At 40.3% G+C, this 14,939-nt stretch overlaps 1 protein-coding gene across 1 annotated transcript in view; it reads right to left on the bottom strand.

Annotated features, from left to right (window-relative positions):
* Positions 1-370: 370 nt before the first annotated feature.
* Positions 371-14,939, bottom strand: part of THBD (thrombomodulin) — a 155,923-nt gene continuing 141,354 nt past the window's right edge. The window contains exon 2 of the mRNA XM_090285972.1: positions 371-915. Coding sequence (XP_090142098.1) covers positions 838-915 — 78 coding nt within the window. The 3' untranslated portion in view covers positions 371-837. The remainder of the gene's footprint in view (positions 916-14,939) is intronic.

The raw sequence follows: 14,939 nt of genomic DNA, 5'->3' as shown, positions 1-14,939 counted from the left end.
AGAAATTCAAAAGTTCTTAGCAGCATATATCGAAATTTAGAAAGATCTCTCAGCTAAAAGCAAGCAATCTAAAATAACAGGTTTTTTGCAAAAAGAGCATAGAAATCAAGATAATGCTGAAGATATTTCAGAGGATGAGAATATCTTGTCAAAAAGAAAATGCATTCAGTTAATGGAGCTTAGTAGTGATGACAAAGAAAACATTACTTAATTCATATTAATATGTAATACTTTTGATGAAAATTGCTTTAATTAAGATATTTCTCTTAATTGTAAAAATACAATAGTATTTTTTTTTAATTTTTGGAACCTACTCCCTTTTTACTAGTCCTTGGTTTTGTATAACACAGATTTGCATAACACAGCATTTGTTAGGAACCTAAAAACCATGTTATACAGGGGTTACCTGTACTAAAAAAAAAGACGGAATAACTGAACATTCAGCATGGGTGAATCTCAAAAACATGCTGAGTGAAAGAAGCTTTACACAATACTGTAAGAATTCCATTTACATGAAGTTCAAGAACAGGTTAAAGGAACCTAGAGGGAAAAACAATCAGAGCATTGGTTGCCACTGATAGGGAGGGGATGAGGACTGACTGGAAATGGAGATGAACAAACTGTCTGGGGTGATGGTAATCTCTTTCTTGATAGAGACTAGGGTTATAAAAGTATACACATCTGTCAAAACATTATGCAAATATTACTCTTAAGATTTGTGCATTTCACTATATAAATTTTACCTTAAGAAAATCATGAACATATATTGAACTCTAAATAATAAAATGTATGCTGAAATATTAAAGAAAAAGAAAACATATGGGGCTGTCCAACTGCTTATGACCTTTCCAGGGTATCCTGCACCAGACCACTAAAATCCCAGCTTCTCTCTTCCTTTGAGATGTGGCTTCTTACCTAGACAGGAAAGAAGGAAGAAGACAGAGGACATCCAAGTTTAAAATTATTTTTTCTCGATCAGTGCTTTCCAATAGAAATATAACCCAGACATATGTATAATTTTAATTTTTATAATGCCACATAAAAATAAAATTAATTTCAGTAATAGGTTATATTTAATCCTCTATAGCAAAAATATTATCAGTTCAACTTTTAATCAACATAGAACCATTATTATTGATATATATATATATATATATATATATATATATATATTCATACTAAGTCATTGAAACCTAGTGTATGTTTTACACATACAGCACACCTTGATTTGGACTAGCCTCATGTCAAGTGTTCAGTAGCCATCCTTGTGGCTCCAGGACTGAACAGCACTGCCCTAGAGCAGTTTCTTTTCAAAGTTGGTCTTTGACCCTGTTTAAAAATAATATTAACCTTATGTTTGTAGAATTACCATTTCTCAAATAATCTTGACATTTATCAACACATTTGATCTCATTTGAGCTGTTTTTGTAGAAACTGAGACAAAGTAAATGAGTAAGTGTCTCCTGGACAGTGGGTATCAGAGTTAGGTCACTGAATTCCTGGTTAATGGGCTTCCCACCATAACCATAAGGCAGAAATGACACTGTGGCAGGCCCTGAATTCACCTGGGTGGGAAAGGAGAGGTGAGAAGTCAAGGTATCCAGGAAGTCTATTAGAGATGAACCACACCTATCTGTGAACACACAAAACCCACTGAATTGTACATGTTAAGTGGATGAATATATGGTATGGAAATTGTATCTCAATAACACTGACAGAGAGAGAGAGAGAGAGAGAGAGAGAGAGAGAGAGAGAGAGAGAGAGAGAGAGAGAGAGATTGACACCAGCCAAGTGTGCTGCTTTCATTTCAGGAAAGCCCAGGAGTTAGAAAGGAGAGAGTCTGCCTATGTCAGTGATGTCCTTCATGTGAAAGTCTTTGTGTTGTCAAACAATGTTAACTGTAGGCTGGTTGGAGAGGCTGGCCTTGTGAAGGAGGCTTTGCTGATCAGAAGGGCCTCAGCAGGTCTGTCTTTTATACTGCTGTCTTGGGGGTTTAGCCAGGCCTGGACACATATGGCATTGTCAGAGAATGTCTTTTGAGAGATTATTAAAGGGAGAAGGAGACATGGGGCAAGAGTTAACCCCCTTGGGGTCAGGAGCAGAATGTTCCCCGGCTGGGCCTGGATTCATTTTACCTTAGCCTAATGTCAGTGAACATTAAGGCCTATGAGACCACTGGTAATTCTTGGCCTCTTTTAAACTTGTTAAAGGCAGGAAGTAGACAGATGGCATGCTGTCATACCTTTAGAGGTACTACGTTTCTTTTTGTACATTGAAGACTCAGTGGCACACAACGTGGCACTTCTGTCTACTTTGCATTTGCCTGCCCATCTGTATGACTTTTGTGTGGTGGTGTTTTGCTTTAATTGAGCCAACATCTGCAAGTTTTAACAAGATGATAATCCTGAAAGAATAAGTTTCCTAGGCTGGCAAGATGAAGTCCCAAGGAGAGGACATTTGAAATGGCTGGATTCTCTGGAAAGTGCCTGAAGTTTCTCTCTGTCTTTATTTCAATTCCAGTGATTTCACTAGAAAAGCATTAACTTTGCTAAAATTTCTGAATCATATTCTCAAAGTTGGAAAGTGCAATGTAAGAAAAAAATTCCACAAATGGAGAGTGTTGCTAAGTCTATAACCTCAGATATCATTCTCCCACACACACACACGCCGTGTTCTGTCCCATGCTTGCACCCCAGCACTTCTGCAAGTGCTTGCCTGAAGGACTTTTCATTTTGCTACACCCTGAAAGTCATGGAAGGGAGTGGTGCTGATTTTCCTGGATACACTCATACCAACCTCCCATCTGATGTGAAAGGTGGGGGGTGAGTGGGAAGCAGGAAGGGCCATGAACCAGGCAACACTGGGTAGATAGTTGGCAAGGCCTGTGAAATGAGTGTCCTGTGCTGGGTGGTTCCAGGAAATTCCAGGCTGGCCAACCTAACTGGCCTATCATAGCAGATATGCTGCAATTTTAAGGGCTCTGTTGAGGGGAAACAGATCAACAAAGCAAGGGGATTTTTTCAAAAAAGGAAGGGCAGGGCAACTCAAGCAGCTCCTTTGTACTTTCTGGGATGCAGCCAAGAGTGCAGGGATGGGCTGTGCCTAGGACACCCTTTTGACAACTGTCCTACAGTTTATGGTTCCTTAGAGTCTGAGCCCAGTCTTCAGCTTCCTGAAATAACAACTCAACAGAAAAATGAGGCTCTGTGCTCCTTGGGGTTACTTGAAGACACGAGTTCCACTTTTAGCTGATTGGTAGAGGCCTGCCCCCAACATGTCTATACCTAGAGCCTGATAAGCTAAAGTTCCCAAATTAGGTGACCCCACAGGGGCTCACTTTCCTGCCAAGGCCAGGAATACTGCTCTGAGCTCAGGGTCATAGTTACTTGACCCTGTTTGCAGATCTGGATGATGCAAGACCTGTGTCATCCTCTGGGGTCACTTGTATCCATCCATCCTGACTGGTTTTACCACAAATGTAAAATGAGGTCATGGACGAATAATGTTCTATCACCCTCCAGTTTCCTGACTGGGATCCAGTGTGTGCTCACAGCTGCCTCCCCAGCCTCATGTTGCGTGCCAGGGACAAGCTATAGGCAGGAGAATCAGGAATATCAGGAGTGCATGTTCAAGGCTTGTTTCCCCTTTGATCTTTGCAGAGGCTCCACACTTCCCATGGGACCAAAGAGACCTAGGCTACTTTAAGATATTAAAGCCCTGATTGTGTTAGGCTGAAGGGGGCTGCTCAGGATCAGGCACCTTGTGCAAGTTAGACCAATATGGTCTAATCACAATGTTGTACCTGAAACTAATATAATATTGTATGTCAACTGTAATTGAAAAATACATTGAAGAAAAAGAGAAAGAAAGTTAGACCAAGAGAAAAATTTGGCATGCAACTCTAGAAAATGCACAGCTGCTTTTTGCCCTTTTTCTGCCATGGGGATGATTACAAAGAGGTGCTGAGACCATACTGTGGGAGCTCTGGGAATTCCTTGAGCCAGGGCTGATGCCACACAGTCTCTTCAAGAACTCCCAAGCATTGAGACAGTGAGGTAGAGACAAAGGTGCATGTTTGCCTCTTGCCACTTATAGTCAAGTGTGTTAGATAGTAAATGGGTCTCACAGTCTGGGAAGTTCTTACTAAATGCTATTCTTGCTAAATGTTTAAATGTAGCACAGAAATTTGCAGATGCAGCGTAAAAGGGATGAGCTTGACAGAAACTCAACAGGGACAAATGTAGCAATACAAAAAAGAAATTAATGTGTAATTAACCATATAGTGTATATAAGCAATGGCTAAACCTCCCTTCAGGAAGACAGGGCTTTGGATATGAATCCCATGTCTCCTTTACTTGCTGCAAGTAAATAAAACTACCTTGCATAGAGCACACCAAGAGATAAACCCCCCTGGGCTTGGTAACAGTTGGAGAAACCACTTAGCCTGCCTATGGTTTGGTGTCCTCATCTTTGAAATAAACATAATTATATATCCCTCTTGGGGTTGCCTAAAGTCATGAATTATGGATGGACTTCCTTCTTCTTTCATAATGTTCTGTTCATACATAGGAGGGAGACTCTGACTGGGGTCTCTGATTACCCTCCAGAGTAACACTGTGCTGGCTTGGCACTGGCCTGGCACTGGCCCCTCAGAGGGGATGAGGCAAGGACCCACCTTTTCAAGGCTGACTCCTGGTCCCAGGTCCCCACTGTGTGGTCAAAGATGGAGAGGGTGCCAACAAAATGTTATTGATTGTGGAGTTCATGGGAGGAGCACTGAGGACAGTAATCAGTTAAAAAGAAAAGGATAGGAGAGGAAAGGAGAGGCAAGAAAAAATAAAGACAAGGCAAGGCTCATGTCCTGAAAGGATTTGACATGATGAAGGAAGGAATTTAAGGTGTTGACAGATGTTTTATCCTCAGGGCTATATGAGGTAAAAGAAACAAGTGAAACAAAAGAATCCACCCCTTAATAATGTTGTAAGTTGCAGATCATTTTTAAAGAGGAAAGTGAATCTTGTGTGTACCTGGATGGCAAATACAAATACAAGTAGTTACTGTGCTCTGGAAAAATAATAAGCACATGTCCTAGTTTCTCCTGACTCTCTTGGTGCCTTGGCTCTCCTGGGTCCCTAGCCCTAATGGAGTGCTTGCTTAATAATTGCCCCCCAAAAGAGGGGTTACCTACTGAGGCCACCTAAACACAACATGTTTGTTTCAGTCTGAGATGATTCACTGTTATTACACTGTAGTTGAACTGAGGATGACACCTTTCAGTGTGACATGAATATGACATGGTGTGTGGGAATAGGCTGATTAGAACTTTTGGGTGAACTTGTTTCAAATCTGATGAAGTGGACTGATTGGAACCTTGTGCTTTCAATCAGGAAGGCAAGCTGGGGATAAGTGACTAATTAGAACTGGAAGCACCCATATTGGACAGTTCAGGAATATGCCTAGGTAACCATGGGACTGAAATCCTTAACACAACAATGTTATGACTACTCTTCAAAAGAGACATAAAGAGCTGCTCTACTTAGGGGAAAAATAGATGCTAGTGGTGGATGGCTTGGTCCTCCTAGTCAGAAGCTGAGAAAGTCAGCCATGGCTCCAAATAGTGTAAAATGAGACAGATAAGCTCCTAAACTCTTATACCTACTGCCAAGGGACTAGACCTACACAAACCCATAAAGAAAACAAATGCCTGGCAAGGAATGCCCTGTTGGCACCAGCCAAAGAGGGGGCTGCTATGGAAGCCACAAAAAATAATGGGAGAGGTAAGTAACCTCTAGCCTTCCAAGGGAAGCAGGTAGAATTGTTAGGTAGCAGCTAGGAAAGAACAGTCAGAGGGAAAATAAAGGCAGGGTCTTAGCCTTTACGATCTAACAAAGAATTTAATACAGGAGGCTAAAAGCTAAAGGAAGACGTATCATCAATTAACTCAGCAATCCTGAGCTGCTTTGATAAGATTGCCAAGCATCCTGAGCACTACAAGCACAATAGCACAGGAGGAGGGGAGAGTTCTCCAAACTATGTTGAGAAATGGGCTTCTGTAACAATCTTACTAAAATTGCAGGTGTTGTGAACATCAGAGCACAGGAGGAAGAGGGGGGCCTATGCTGGGAAGAGGGGGCCTCTGTAGCAATTTCACTAAGACAAAGTGCCTTCACTAAGAAAGAAAGGCTTTGAAGCTTGCCAAATTTCCAAGGCACATTCTTTTTGTCTGACAATTAGAAGAATATGAGAGGTAAAGTTGAAATCTCTGACATCTCTTTATTGCAGATATTATCACAGCATCCACACATGCACCCCACTGTGGGCATGCACTGGACCACCAGCAGGTCTCCAACCATGCTCCTGCTGCTCACTGTACAATCCTCATTGTTTGCTGTCACGCTCCTGTGGAGGTTCCTGCCCTTTATATATTATGCATAGAAAAAGCTGGCTACTAGTCAAAACATCACATCAAGGCTTATATAACTGTGAGTGCACTGTGTATACAAATATAATTATTATCTCTAAGCAGCCCATGCCTGGGCATCCAGGGTGAGGGAGCCTGACAAACTCTATTGTTCTCACAAAGCTGTACATTCTTCCCAGATTTAGAAAGGGGAGTAGAGGGAACCTAAAAGTTGACTAAGGTCTATAACCCATGCACCCCAATAGTCAGTGTACTTAGATTAGCTAAGTAACCATTTGTAATGGTTGCAGTGACATCAGTGAAAGCAGTGCTGTGAGCTTCAATGGCTGCCACAAGCTTCTGAGGAATGATAGCTGGAAGAGGTCACTTTTAGTAATACCAGTGATAGCCTTTTGGAAGAGGAACAACAAGAAAATCATCAAAATAAGATTTCAGGCTCTGGCTGCTGTGGCTCAGTGGATTGAGCATTGGCCTGTGAGCCAAGTGTTGCTGGTTCAATTCCCAGTCAGGGCACATGACTAGGTTGCACGTCAGGTCCCCAGTTGGGGGCGCGAGTGAGAGGCAACCACACAGCGATGTTTCTCTCCCTCTCTTTCTCCTTTCCCTTCTCTAAAAACAAAAAGTAAATAAAACAAACAAATGAATGAATTATTTTAAAAAAATAAGCTTTCATCCATATCCAGAATGGCTGAGGCTTTTTCTGGAGTTGTAATAGGAAAAGCATTTTTATTGCCCTTCTTAACCCCACACCCAGCTATAGCTCATCCTGTGCTTCCCACCATTCCAGAATGAAAATAAGTTCTGTCAGAAGTAACAGAAGAAATTACAAAGAAGGTTTCAAGGTTCAAAAATGCCAGATTGTAGCAGAGAAACTAGGTCCTGGCTAGGAAATGGGAGATTATATCCTAAAACCTAGTTTTGTATTTGATGAAAATATATATTGCAAGTAAGTTACACATAGTTTGAGATAAGGTGTCCTGAGTAAATTTGGCATGCAAGTTCTCTTATTCCTGTTTGCGGTATCCAAAATTTAATGTAAATGTGTGAGTACTTTAATATCCAGATTGTTTTGTTAATTCCCTAAATACTGTCAACACTCTTGTCTAAGTTTGCCTTATGATGCAGTGACAGCTTTTCAAATTATTTTTCATAGAATACTGTTTATATTATTCTTTTTGTGTTTCAAACTAAATACAGGAAGTTTTGTACCAGCTGTGATGTTGTGCCTATCACATGGACCATTTTAAAGAAACTTAACATTTCAAATAGATTCAACAATTATATCACTTGCTTTAGCATTTACCTTTTTGTAGCCTCAGCTCAAGTGTATAGAGCAAACCTACTAACAAACTATTTCCTCTATATGTGGGGCATTTAGACTAGCTGGGTACTTGCTTGCTGCTTCGTGCTTGTATTGTTATCAAACAGCAAGTTGGGGTCCTGCTGCCCCCCACCAACCTCTAGGCAAAATTCCAGAGACAAAGGTTTGGTGATAAATGAAAGGAGACTTTATTCAAAAGCAGTCACTTAAACCTATCAAGTCACAGCTTTAATCACTAAAACCCATCCATCTAGGTTAAACTCTTAACACTTGATTCCTCTTATCTTTTCTCTTATTAGTTTCTATAGGATTATTTTACCAACCAAAACAACATAATAGAAAAAAGCTACACAATTCCAGAAGACTGGCAGGCTTTGCCTCAGAGCCTTTTCCCTCTAGAACACCCAAACATTAAACATGCCACTCTCTGCCAGGTCAGCCAGATCCTAGACTATGTCCAGAGTTTCTTTCCATACAAAATTCCATCTGTTGGAAAATGCAGGCAGCTGCAGCATGATCATCCAGGAATGCTTGAGGAAAAGACTGAGAGTGAGATTGAGAGTAAGAGCCAGCCCACCCAGGTGCCAGAGAGCCTGAGCCAGAGCCTGAGAGAGAGCCAGCTCAGATTCCAGAAAAGCTCATGAACCAAAAAAGCCAGCACTCTTTTTATTTAAACTAGCTCTGGAGGCATTAAGCTTCTCAGCCAAACACACCCTAGACTGCTTTACATTTCCTCAGCAAACTCCTCTTATGGATCCTCAACAGTGCTCTCAATAAGATCTCTCTGTATCAGTATGTGTTTCATAGGTAAGCTTGCTATCCCATTTCCACTATACATGTTATCTCTTGCTTAAATTATTCTCTTGCAAGTGAGATAAGAACTTATTCAGGGGTGGGGTTCCTGACTCAGGCCTCTCCCTTCCATAACAGAATCCCAAACTAGACATCTTGAAATTGGATAAGTGGGCACATTCAAGAGAATTAAATATAAAAGAGAATGAAGAAAATGAGAGGAAGAAAGGGAGAAGGAAAGAGAGAGAGAGGAAAAGAGGGAGAGAGAGGTGGGGGAAAATGCTTAGAGATGCTCTCCTTCTCATGCTCAAGTGATGATACCCCATGTTCCAAAGGAGTGTAAAGAAAGAGTAGAATCAAAAAGGCAGAATTGTGGTCATAACTTATGGTTCAGTTTAGTGACAGTTCCCTGACACATCTGTATGATATTTATGAACCTAACACTGGGCACTAGGTTGTGGTATGCTAAAAGCTTTATTCATACATGTCCTCACTTAATCCTGGTTAATCTTCAAAACATTGCAAATCTGGCATTAACCTCATTTCTTAAAATAAAGAAGAGTGATTCCTTCTAAGATCAGGAATAAGACAAGGATGTCCACTCTCTTCATTCCTATTCAACATAGTCTTGGAAGTTCTAGCCACAGCAATCAGACAAGAAAAGAAATAAAAGGCATCCAAATTGGAAAAGAGGAAGTAAAACTGTCATTATGTATAGATGACATAGTGTACATAGAAAACTTTATAGACTCCACTAAAAAACTACTCGACCTAATAAGTGATTTGGCAAGATAGCAGGGTACAAAGTGAATATACGGGAACCTAAGGCATTTCTGTACACCAATAATAAAATAGCAGAGATAGAAATTAGGAAAAAATCCCATTTACTATAGCAACAAGAGAAATAAAGTACTTAGGAATAAACTTAAGGAAGTAAAAAACCTGGACTTGGTAAACTTCATAACATTGAAGAAAAAAATTAAGGAAGATACAAATAAATACAAGCATATACCATGTCCATGGATGGGAAGAATCAACATCATTAAAATGTCCATACTTCCCGGGATTTCTAACTTCAGGCCAAGATGGAGGTGTAGACAGACATGCTGTGTCTCCCTCCACAACTAAGAAGGAACAAAACTACTTCAAAATAGAGACAACCAGAAGTTCCAGAAAATTAAACTGCATGGAAGTCCAACAAACAAAGATATAAAGAGGAAATACTAATTTATACAGGTAGACAGGGCAGAGAAGACTTGGTGTGGTGGTGGCAGCAGATATGGCAGCAGCAGCAGTGGCAGCAGCAGGCTGATGGAAAATGCAGTCACAGATTTTAAAAAGTCAGAGGGACACCTGGGAAGCATTCCCAGCCCCAGATCAGGCCATGCAGCTCATGGTCCCAGCACCGGGGAAAATAAGAGCCTAATTGCTTCTGACTGTGGAAACCAGTATGGATTGGGGTAGAGAAAAAACTGCCAGTCTCTCAGCAGAGTCCGCTTGTTTGAAGGGTCCCCAGAGTCCTAGAACATTTGCAAACCCACCCACTCTGGAAACAATGGCCAGGGCAACAGCTAGAGAGGCACCAGTCCCATACGGAGGTTGGAGAGGTGCCTGAAAAAGGGGCGAGTGCTGAGTGAATGGCCTTGTTCCCCCTCAGGCCCCTCCCCCACACTTAGTGCCATAGCACGGTGAAACAGGTCACCCCATACTGATGATACCTAAGGCTCCACCCCTTACAATGTAACAGGAGCAACAGCTTACCTAAGACACAGAAGTAAAAAAACACAGGAATTTGTCAAGTTGAGGAGTCAGAGGATTATGGCCCAAAAGAAAGAAAGGTTCAAGGTTCCAGCGGGAGAACTAAGTGATGAGGAGATAGCTAACCTAACAAATAAGGAGATAGCCAGCCTAACAGACACAGAATTCAAAACACTGGTGATAAAGATGTACACAGGCTTGAAAGATATGCTTGAGTATGGCAAGTGCATAAAGGAAGTAGTGAAGGCTATACTAAGTGAAACGAAGGAAAACCCACACTTAATTAATGGCGAAGGTAAGGAAACTGGGGTTCAAATCAATGATTTGGAATATAAGGAAGAAAAAAACTGTCAACTGGTACAGAAAGAGGAAACAAGAATTTTTAAAAATGAGGAGCATCTTAGGAACCTCTGGGACAACTTGAAACATGCCAATATCCAAATCATAGGGGTGCCAGAAGGAGAAAAGAGCAAGAAATTGAAAGCTTATGTGAAAAAATAATGAAGGGAAACTTCCCAAATTTGGTGAAGGAAATAGACATACAAGTCCAGGAAGCACAGAGTATCTCAAACAAGCTAGACCCAAAGAGGACCACACCAAGACACATCATCATTAACATGCCAAAAGTTAAAGATAAAGAGAGAATCTTAAAAGCAGCAAGAGAAAAGCAGTGAGTTAATTACAAAGGGGTGGCTGTAAGACTGTCAGCTGATTTCCCAAATGAAACTTGGCAGGCAAGATGGACTGGCAAGAAGTATTCAAAGTGGTGAAAAGCAAGGACCTACAACCAAGATGACTCTAACCAGCAAAGCAATAATTTAGAATGGAGGGGCAGATTAAGTGATTCCCAGACAAGGTAAAGCTAAAGGAGTTCATCATTATCAAGCCATTATTATATGAAATGTTAAAGGGACTTATTTAAGAAAAACAAGATAAAAAATATGAACACTAAAATGACAACAAACTCACCACTATCTACAACTGAATCTAAAAAATAGAAACTAAAATTCAACTAAGCAAACCAGAATAGAAACAGAATCATGGATATGACGATCACTTGGAGGGTTATCACCTGGGAGAGGGAAGGGGGAGAAATGAGAAAATGGTTCAGAGATTAAGAAGCATACTTGTTTGGTACAAAATAGACAGGAGGAAGTTAAGAATACTATAGGAAATGGTGAACCTGAGGAACTTATATGCATGACCCATGGTCATGAAATAAGGGGAGAGGGATTGCTGGAGGGAAGGTGGGTACAGGGTGGAGGGGAATGAAGGGGAAAAAAATTGGGACTACTGTAACAACATAATCAATAAAATAAACTTTAAAAATATGTTTATGATTTCAAAAGCAACTTATAAATTCAACACAATCCCTATTAAAATACCAATGAAATATTCTACAGACCTAGATCAAATACTTCAAAAATTTATATGGAACCAAAAAAGACCCTGAATAGCCATAACAATCTTGAGGGAGAAGAAAACAGTAGAAAGAATCACAATACCTGATATCAAATTATACTACAAGTATAATTTGTATTCCATTTACACAATGGAATACTATGCAGCAGAAAGAACAAAGAAACTCCTACCATTTACTACATGTATGGAACTAGAGTATAATGATTATCAAAATTTCCAGGCAACAAAAGACGAATACCAATGATATCACCTAATACAAGAAACTAATGAATAACACAAACAAATGAACAGAACTGAACCAGAAGCATGTAAACAAGAAGCAGAGTAACAGTAATGAGAGGGAAGGGGGAGGTAGATAAGGGGCAAAAGAAGGGGAAGGGTTTAGTCAAGGAACTAGTATAAATGACCCTTGGACATGGACAGCAGGGTAAAGAGGTGAAAATAGACTGTGGGAGAAGTGATGGGTGGGGTAGGGGGGAGCAATGGGGGAAAAAGTGGGACAACTGTAATAAAAAACAATAAATAAAAATTTTAAAATACTAAGTGCAGGTTGGTATCCTCATCTTCAACTGTCTTTGGATATGGATTTGTGAAGCCATTTCACACATTAATTTTTCTAATAGAGCCCTGAGACTTACACCTAACTCCAGAGTCATTGCCTCATGAATCTTAAAGGCCTGTCCCCAAATGTGAGCCCCTTGGTGCCAGCCTTAGACTGAATTCAATCTGAGGTAGATTCACCCTTTAGACAAGAATCCAGGTTCCCATAGGATGCCAGCTGTTTGTGCTAATTTTTCTGGGCATCTATTTGAGCTGCTTGTGCATGGTGTTTGTCTGTTTTTTGTTTTTGTTTTTTTCCATTTAGTTTCCTTTTATTTTTATTTATTTTTTTTATTTTATTTTTTTGATTTTCAATTACAGTTGTCCCATTTTTCCCCCACTGCTCCCCCCACCCAAGCCACCCCTTCTCCCGCAATCATATCTCTCACCGTTGTCCATGTCCATGAGTCATTTATACAGGTTCCTTGACTAGATCCTTCCCTTACTTATCCCCTTTCTCTCCCTCCCCCCTCCACCCTATTGACTACTGTTCTACTCTTTGTCCTGTTTAGTTTATTTGTTTGTGTTGTTCTTTAGTTTCCTGTATTAGATGATATCATATGGTATTTAGCTTTCTTTGTCTGGCTTATTTCACTCAGCATAATTCTCTCTAGTTCCATCCATGTTGTCGCAAATGGCAGGAGTTACTTCTTTCTTTCTGCTACATAGTATTCCATTGTGTAAATGTACCACAGTTTTTTGATCCACTCATCTCCAGATGGGCACTTAGGCTGTTTCCAGCACTTGGCTATTGCAAATACCACTGCTGTAAACATAGGGGTTTATAGGTTCTTTTGAATTGGTGTTTCAGGGTCCTTTGGGTATAATCTTAGCAGTAGAAAAGAAAGTTCCATTTTGTACCCTCAACCCCACAGAAAAAGCCACAACATGGTAAGAAGTGTCTCCCGGTTGTGATGAGTGCACAGGGCTCCGCCCCGTATAGCGTAGGAAGTGTGACAGCCCCGCCCAGGGAGCAAAGGTAAACACAAAACTGTCAGAATGGCACAAATCATGATAGAGATCCTGGTGACGCAGCTGACCAGCCAGGAAATATCTAATCTAATGAAGCAGCAGAGAGGAAATCTTTCTGAGGCACAGTTCAGAGCTTTGCTTATATGAATACTTACAGACTTAACAGTGGATCTTAAACAAAATGGAGAAGGAATGAAGGCTAGTTCTGCTAAAATGAACAAAAATATATACAAAAGTAGTGGTGAGGGAAAGAATACCAGGGATCAAATCAACAAATCAGAACATAGGGAAGGAACAAACAGTCAACCAGTGCAGAAACAGGAAAAAAAAAGTGAGGAAAATGAGGAGAGGCTCAGAAACCTATCGAACAGCTATAAGCGGGCCAACATCCAAATCATAGGTTGCCAGAAGGTGAAGAAAAAGAATTAGAAATTGAAAAATTATGTGAAAAAATAATGAAGCAGAACTTCCTTAACTTGGAGAAGGAAATAGACTTACAGGTCCAAGAAGCACAGAGAGTTCCAAAAAAGCTGGACCCAGAGAGAAACACACCAAGACACATTATAATCAAATTGTCAAAAATTAAGGATGAAGAGAGAATCTTAAAAGCAGCAAGAGAGAAGAAGGAAATTGTGTACAAAGGGGTCCCAATAAGACTATCAGCTGATTTCTCAAAGGAAACTGCAGGCAAGAAGGGACTGGCAAGATATATTCAAAGTAATGAAAAGCAAAAACCTACAACCATGGTTACTTTATCCAGTGAAGCTGTCATTCAGGGCAGAAAAAGTGCTTCCAGGACAAAGTAAAACTGAAGGAGTTCATCATATCCAAACCACTGTTATATGAAATGTTAAAGGGACTTGTTTAAGAGAAAGAGGATCAAAACTATGAACATTAAAATGAAAACTGTATCACAACAACCAACGACAGAAGCTAGGGAACCAAAACAAAGGCAAAGTAAGTAGGCAATCAGAGTGAGAAAAGAATTATAGGTATGGGAAATATTATTGGGGGGGTCCACAGGGAGAGGTAAGGGGGGAAAGGGTGGGAGATGGTAAAGGAATTAAGAAGCATAGTTGGAGGGAGTAGAGTAGACAGGAAGATGTTGAGAAGAACTATATGCACAACCAATGGGCATGGACTAAGGAGTGGGGGAAAACTGGAGGGAGGGGTGTCACTCTGTGGAGAGGAACAAAGGGAAATGAAATTGTGACAACTTTAATAGCATAATTAATAAAGCATATTTTTAAAGTTTTTTTTAAATTTGGTTTCCTATCTTTAAAAGAATAAGTCCTGTGGTCTGACATGTAAAGAGCTTATTAATCACTTCTCCTGTCTTCAAGAAGAAAAAAAGTGGAATAAATTGAAAATAAACTCTCTTCTTGAATTCATCAGAAAATTAATGTCATAGGGAAGACTATTATCCCCCAAATTGTGAAGACAGGCAAATACAGAGAAGCATAGCTATCACAGTGTACTGGCAGCAGAAATCACTGCTGGACCAAGCAACTGAGAAAATAATTTAAAGGGTAATTGACTAATTTACAGGGAGTGAGTGTGGATCCTGGGGGCCCAGCCTTAAATGGAACCCACACTTGCATGAATTTTACCTCCAAGAAACCCATCTGATTCTCAGGGTGAAAACAGAGGAAA

This window comes from Furipterus horrens, unplaced genomic scaffold (assembly GCF_987537825.1).
Source record: "Furipterus horrens unplaced genomic scaffold, mFurHor1.1.pri manual_scaffold_8, whole genome shotgun sequence".
NCBI lineage: Eukaryota > Metazoa > Chordata > Mammalia > Chiroptera > Furipteridae > Furipterus > Furipterus horrens.
This window is presented reverse-complemented; position numbering and strand designations above follow the sequence as displayed.